Source organism: Belonocnema kinseyi, chromosome 1 (assembly GCF_010883055.1).
Source record: "Belonocnema kinseyi isolate 2016_QV_RU_SX_M_011 chromosome 1, B_treatae_v1, whole genome shotgun sequence".
Classification (NCBI taxonomy): domain Eukaryota; kingdom Metazoa; phylum Arthropoda; class Insecta; order Hymenoptera; family Cynipidae; genus Belonocnema; species Belonocnema kinseyi.
This window is the reverse complement of record NC_046657.1, coordinates 86,118,276-86,125,899: the sequence shown is the minus strand read 5'-3', so window position 1 is coordinate 86,125,899 and position 7,624 is coordinate 86,118,276. Positions and strand designations below refer to the sequence as shown.

The following is a 7,624-nucleotide window of genomic DNA, read 5'->3' as shown; positions in this document are numbered from 1 at the left end:
CATTTCGTATCCACACACTCTGCATAAATTCTCCTCTTCATCCATCCAATATCTGCATGCTCTCACTCCTTCTCCCATTCTGAACCGTACAACCCTACTCCAGTTTTCAATTCAAAACTGTTAAATTTGGAATGCTTTCAATTCGCAATTATTTAACATCACAATTTAATGTTTTAAATAAAAAATATTTAAGTTTAATTTATCCAATTTTGTAAGTTTCATAAGAAAATAATTTATTTTTGAATGTTCTTAATATATAGAATACTCCAATTACTAGGGTAATTTTTACATTTTTAACGTTTCAAACTTGTTGAAGAGTTACAACCTGAGGTTATTCTTTTCGTGATCATTTACAATTCAAAATCTTATAGATGAGCCTTTTATTTTTAAATTATTCGATTTGAAACGTTTTTAATTTAAGTGTTTGAATTGGTGAGTATCAATTAGAAATTACACTTTTTAAATTTTTTTAATTTGAAACCCTTCAATTTTTATCAGGATCTAATGTTGCAATTCCAAATTTAAAAATATTTATATTTAAATCCAAAAGATTTGGAATGTTATGTCCTAAAGTTAATGTACCTAAAATTTTTGTCTTTCAAACGCTTATTTAATATTTCAAATTGTATAACTTGAAATTATTAAAATTTAAGAGTATAGAATTTTAACAATTATTTATTTTCAATCTTTTTTAGTTCGAAATGTCATAATGTTATAATTAAGAAACTTTTTAAGTTAATATTGTCCAATTTTTTCAGTTTCAATTTGAAATTACTCTACTTAAACAAACAAAAATGGCAATAGGAAATCTTCAATGTATTAAGTCTTAATTTCCTTATATTGTGCAATTTTTCACAATTAAAATTTTAAACCAACATATATGGGATGATTTCTCCTAAATTATTTAACTCAAAGCGGTTTATTTTTAAACGATTTCAATTAAAAATATTAAATTTTTGTTCGCTGCAAACTCACAATAGACCAACTCTAGGGTTTTGAATTCCTAGTTGTATAATTTTTAACAATTAAAATTTAAAAGTATACCGTTTTCAATGCCTGTAAATATTTTTAATGGTTCAATTTCAAGCGCTTTTAATTCGAAATTATTTAATTTTAAATTGCCTGAAATTATCATGTTGAAATTTCCTTTCAATCTGCAATTTTTTTTGTGTACTTTTAAATTTGAAAAATTCTCATTTCAAGTTAAAAGTAACTTTAAAAGAAATATTAGTAAACGCAAAAAAACGACTCTCTAGCAGAATAGAAAGAAACATTCGAAACTGAAATTTTAAAATGTGTATCGCTCAGAATTCATCAGTTATAAATGGATAGATCTGAAAATTAGAATTTTCAAATAGAAGCCTACAAGATTGAAACATTTTTAATTTCCCAATTTTCTGAACTGAATATTTCAAACTAAAATACTTTTAAAATTGACAAATTTCACATTTGAAATAGTTAAAATTGTGCAATTCTATTTTTAAAGTGTGTAGCATTTTTAAGGAATTTCACATCGGACTCGTTTAAAATCGCAGATCTAATCTCATGTATAATATCAATTTAAAATGATGAAATGTACTCTCATTTTTTTTCCACATGGTCTAAAAAAATCCTTCAAATAAGCGTTCAGCTAACTAACATTAACACTTCAGACTCAATAGTGTTCTTCAAAAGTTATGATATGAACATTTCATGTCAATAAACACGAAACTAAATTATTTCAAAAGTCGTTTGTAGCCTTAAATGTTAAATTGAAGTTGGGCCTTGGGCGGCGAATCGTAGACCCTTGAGATGCTGCAGTGCGGTTTCCAAGGCATTAGAGTAAAGAGGTTCTCCATTCTTTTTTCTCTCGTTAGTAAGGTGGCATCTCTTGTGGAAACAGAATTGGAGAAACAGAACTGTGCGCGTGGGTGTTAAAAGATGGTGATTGTGATTGTGTTTTAAGTTCCTTTCACACAAGAGCACGTCGTCATACCAGACGCGTGTTACGCGTCACTGTGACTTGATAGTTGATACGTGGGTTGATGCGGGTAAGGTCTCGTTCACATTCAAAAAAAATTTTTTTATCTCATTGGTCTGATAGAACGTTTAGGATCACTGTCTGGTTGGGAATGTTAATTCTTTTCATGTGGCCTCGATTAGAGATGAGGAGGCGGATTGGGAAGAGGAAATTATGAGTACAATGTAGTTGATTATATTGCCGCATCATCTGCTCAGCTCTCAAAAACCAAAACGTCCTTAAACCATCCTATTATCACCGATTGATAGGATAACAATTAAAAAAATAAGTTCTTAACATTTTACAATGTTGGATATGCATAAAATATATTTAATTTGGAAGAAGATATTGATTTGCGGATCAAAGCTGACTGTGAATATGGTGAGAGTAGAACGATTAATCGTGCGGCTCAATAACAGTACTAACCTTCATGTGCAAAACTGGGGTAGGAGAGACCGCAGAGGAGATTTGAAGGGTGTTTTAACAGCATTAGGCTGATTAGATAAGAAAAGAGGTTCACATCCGAAGGCTAATGCGATGTAACGCTGCAGTAGGTATTCATTGCGTAATTTATACTCCCCTAACCTGAGAGCGCAAGTCCCTTGTCACTGCTTCGAACCAAGTTAGCCGACTGATTCCACGCCGATGCAACACAAAGGCATTAAATAATATTTTCATTCACTTTCACGCTCCATTCTTCACAAAAGATGAGCAACTAAATGAGGAATCGAAGGTTAGTTTAAGAGGTTAGACTTTGCCACAAAAAGTACGAATTGGAAACAATGGTTTATTTTTTGGTTTGTAAAGTAAATTTAGTCCGATGAGATCAGCAGGGAACAAAAATGATCTAAGAAATGAGAAAATTTGCTTCTAAAATCGCCCAATAAATATTTTGCTAACCAAAACTTCTTTTTCCTTTTTCAGAAACTAAATCAGCCTGCAAAGGACCTCCGCTACCATTTACAACAGTGCCATAAAGAAACTGCCTTCCAAAGAAGTTCCGCCATAAAAGATTAGCTGCAACATTGCCATCCACTTCCATAAAACTTGGTTCGCCAATGATCAATCAGCGTCTAGACCGTAGCTAATTCCTCAACAATAGGAGAGCCGGATCTGAATATGGAGTAGTGATCCGTCCGAAGATGAGTGACGCCTCAAGATTCCCGGGGGCGAGATCTCGGGTCCGCAAAGGGCCTGAGCTATGTTGACGGCGCGGGACTCGCTCGAGATCTCGCATCAGCAGGTGACGGGTTTGCATCCACGAATCTGCGCGACGCGGCGCGATCTTTTCATTTCGGCAACAGTCGACCCGCGGCCAGGTCGTGCCGTACACTGTCCGGACCAAAACGCCTGTCTCATAAACGAACACCGACTGGGTCATGACATAGACTGTAGATCGGTACATTTTGGATACGCCATCCCGGTGCATGTGATACCACTTGCAGGGCATCCGGATTTGGCGGAGCTGACATTGGACCCCTTGGATTTGAGTGCCCGAGCTGTGGAGTACTTGTTGCTCCACCATCCACAACTGCAGGAGCAGAATCATTCTAAGGCCAGTATGGCCGCGACAGCAAAACGAGATCTCAGAAGGAAGTTCTCGGCAGAGTCATCTGGAGAGGAGGACATTGCCGCGATTGCTAAGCAAATTAGCGACCACGCTGAAGCTATCTATCAGACCTGGAAGAGCCGCGGACTCGCTCCAACGGAGATTTTGAACTGTCACAACAATGCGGCAGCTGCTGATGAATTTGGAAGTGCCCTCTCCCCGGTTTCTGGACCGATGAAGCGCTCCAGTGTTGTAGATGGGATCGTGTCGTCCCCTGAGCTAGACAACAATAATCTTGAGAAGCTAGTGAACAACTTCGTAGAGGAAGATAAGGCCCGGCTTGCGGCTAGGCAAAGATCCCCTGGGAAGAATTTACCATCATCAATCCAGTTCGCGCTACAAAAATTTGAACGCAACTCGGTTCAGACACAGTCCAAGTCAGTCAAGTCCCTGAATAGCGAGAACCTGCACAATTCGCAGGGTCAAAGTGTCATTCAGACACCGAAACTGAACCTCTCAAATGATGCTAAGGAAAAGGAGCGACCTACAAATCTAGATTTAAACACAGAGTTGTATACCGATGTCACCGACTCTTCAGGCCTGAACACCTGGCCCTTGAAAAATAAGATCTTTAACGATTTCAAGAAGACAGAAAAACCTCGGCAAAAAAGCAAATATGGATCGGGGACTGCTAAGGACAACTCGCTCTACCTCATGGAAGTGGCTCGGGAGGAAAAGAGGCTCATTGACGCGTTAAAGACAGGAGCACTCATCTCTGATGATTCCCGAGACGAAACGGATTCCGTTTCTTCCATTTCAAAGGATGTGCCCGACTACTCCCAACCCGTTTTAAATATTACCAATCACACTGCACCCTTCCCTCTGATCGAGGCCAAATCCCTCAGCAAGGAAGATCTCTCTACGATGTCTCTAGTCGATTACGCCAAGGTTCGATACCGGGCGGCCCAAAACCTAGTTCAAGAGAAACCCAAACCGGGATTGAACTCCACTGAACAACTCGTCTCGATTACAAGGACTAAATTTGAACCTGAAACGAATACAAGTCCGAAAAAGGAGGATTCCAAGGACGAGAAGGAATTTATCCCTGCGAGATGGGGTTCGAAAGTGAATTCCTCGAGATCAAGACTGGAGCAGGTTCCGCATCCTGAACTGACTGTGCAGCAGAAACAGCATATCAGATCTGCGGGGACTGCTGGGACGGGAAATAATCCAGTTAGACCGTTCTTGACGAGGGGATCAGTTGCCGAAAGAGTGCTTATTTTTGAGAAATGTCCTAGTGAATTGCTGCTGGACAAGAGGGGACCTCGGCAGCCGGTTATTAATACTTGGAGGGGCAGCCACGATGTCCACAGTAAAGCCCAGGTGAGCTTGAATTCATGTAATAAACCGAGTTTAGGATATATAATTGGATTCCCAGCTTCTGAGATTGCCAGGGAAAATCAATACTAATTATCCAGGGTCTACGGAAACCTATTAGGTTCTTACACATTTTTTTGGAAGCTTATCTTCCCTTGAAAATTTGTTATTTTCTTCTCTGGGATATCGTGTCACCATATCACTGCTTCACTTGAGTGAACTTTAGGTGCATCAGAAACATTTTCCTCTGGGATGTTCAAGCTTCACTAAATCTTCTGGAATTTCTGGTGTTGGCCTATAGTATGACGAGGTTCCTCGGTACATATAAGCAATTATAGCGATCAATTTTAAAATTTAATTTTTTGTGAAAAAAGATCTCCATTGCTAAGCTGGAAATCGAAACACAGAACTTCCGATTGCCGGTCTGGTGCTTTTCCATTAAGCTACTGCAGGCCTCACAGACCCTATTTGAGTCAGGCACTTTGAAAAAAAATCAGAAAATTTCAGTAAGGAGTAATTGTAAAAAAATAATAAGGGCTGCCACACAGTCACTATTTGTCACTTTTTCCAAAACTCTTAAACTTTTATACTTTTTAAACTTTTAATTATTTTTAAATTAAACTTTTAATTAAACTTTTTTTTTGACAAAAATTCGAACTAGAAAGAATAGGCACGATTTCAAAGATGCATTTTAATTTGTGCATAAAAGTATTTTAAACATTTTTTTGTGAAGTTTAAAGTATTTATTGGATAATAAAAATAAGTCTTATCGGGAAAAAGGTGTTTTATATGGAATTTACATATTATACAGTGAAAAACGACACTTTTTGACAGAAATATTTTTCTAAAAAAAAACAATTATTGTTCTCTTTATTGTGATTTTCAAAAGATGATAAACTTAAATGAATTTTTTTATAAGCGAAAATGAACTGAAAGTAAATTTTTATTAATTTATACCTGGAATATTTACTATTTCAAAATTTGATCGAAAAGTTAGGTTAGAATTCGTATTTAAATTCCAGTCGCCTATTATTCGTTTTCTTGGCATAATATGGATAAAATTTGTTGCTTCATGCATGAACATGAAGTTTATTTAAGCTTAAAATACATTGAAACTCATCTGAAATAATGAAATAATTGTACTTTTTTAAAAACCTATTTCACATAAATGTGTTTTTTTCACTGTGTAAGATGGAATTTCTATCGTAAACGATTTGTTCTTGATGAATATTTGTTTTTAGTATTCAATCATTGTTTTCCACTTCACAAAACAATCGTAAAAACACTTATGCTAAAATTAAAATACAAGTTTAAAATTGTACCTACTCTTTCTAGTTACATTTTTCGGCACCATGTGGCGAAATGGTAGACCACCATTCCCAATACCTATTTTTGAATTATCTTGAAGTCTTTGAAATATTTCAGGGTATTTATAAAGATTCCGAGCAATCTACTATATAACATTTAAATTTCTGTGGGAGGGGCACAGATTTTAAATATTTTAAATTTTAAATACAAATTTTTAATACCAATCGGCACTAAATTTTGCACACCTATTCTTTGGACTCATAGCCAGGTCGCAACAGTATATGTGGGGGGGGGGGGGGGGGGGGGGGGGGGGGGGGGGAAGCTTGGGAAAAATGGAGTGGTACATTCGTAGTTTTTGACTAATCAGGAGCAAATTTTTAATGTCTTTTTGCAGACTATGTTAGAATTTTACGACTAATTTCAAAATTCTAAATATTTGGATTCAATGACTGGAGTATAATTTTTATAATAAAAAACAATGAAAATTTTCTGTATTTAAGATCATATTTCTGTTTTACGTTCTCAGGGACTTTTCAAAGTTTAGTTCAAATTTCGCTGTAGACTTCGCATTTTTCAAGACCATATTATGCGATTTCAGTACGAGTTTTATGATTTAAAATTCTAAAACGCCTTTTGGATTTTATGTCTTTTAGTTTTTAATTCTTTTTCTGCATTGAGAGTTTTCCTTAAGCTGTGTGCAAACTTCAAAAGTGATTTGGAATTTTCGGAAACTGAATTGGACAACTTTAATACAATTTTTACAATACAAATTCGAAAAATACAGTTTAGATATTCTGTATTCAATTTTGTATTTCTATTTTACTTTCTAAGAGTTTTTTTCAAATTTACTTCAAATTTCACTATCAATTTCACATTTATCAAACCTTAATTCTACGATAAATACTTAAAATTGTGTGTTGATTTCATTCCAGTATTATGCAATATACAACTTTTATGGTATTTCCGTTTGTTCTCGATGCATAGTATTAGTGACAGCGGGCCTTTCGCGGCGGCGAAGCCGCCGCCACAGGGCCCAGCTAGTTTGTAATCATTTTAATAATTGAAGGATTAAAGACATTAGAAACAAGTTTAAAGGTTTTATAAGATTTTCGAGGATTTCAATGATTTTAAGGGATTTAAAACTCTCATTATTTTTAAATACATTTTCCATGATTTGAGTAAACATTATTATTGAATTTCACGGGAATTTATAATATTTTAGTGGATTTTAAAGAATTTATTCATGAAAAGTTAGGTATTTTGGAGGGTTTTAAAGATAGAAGATATTTGGAATTCACCGTGAATTCTTATTAATTTATCCTAAATTCTTTGGAATTTTCTTGAATTTGATTAATTCTTATTAATTTTATTTAATTTTTTTAATTTACTTT

General features: G+C 35.3%; 1 protein-coding gene across 3 annotated transcripts in view; it reads left to right on the top strand.

Moving 5' to 3' along the window:
- LOC117182654 overlaps positions 1–7,624 on the top strand; it is a 71,760-nt gene that overhangs the window by 45,840 nt on the left and 18,296 nt on the right. For 2 of the 3 annotated variants that reach the window (XM_033375760.1, XM_033375765.1), the window contains exon 2: positions 2,924–4,931. In XM_033375760.1, coding sequence (XP_033231651.1) covers positions 3,201–4,931 — 1,731 coding nt within the window. In that variant the 5' untranslated portion in view covers positions 2,924–3,200. Of the gene's footprint in view, positions 1–2,600; positions 2,733–2,923; positions 4,932–7,624 lie in introns of those variants that run through there. The other variant, XM_033375772.1, reaches the window with a different exon arrangement.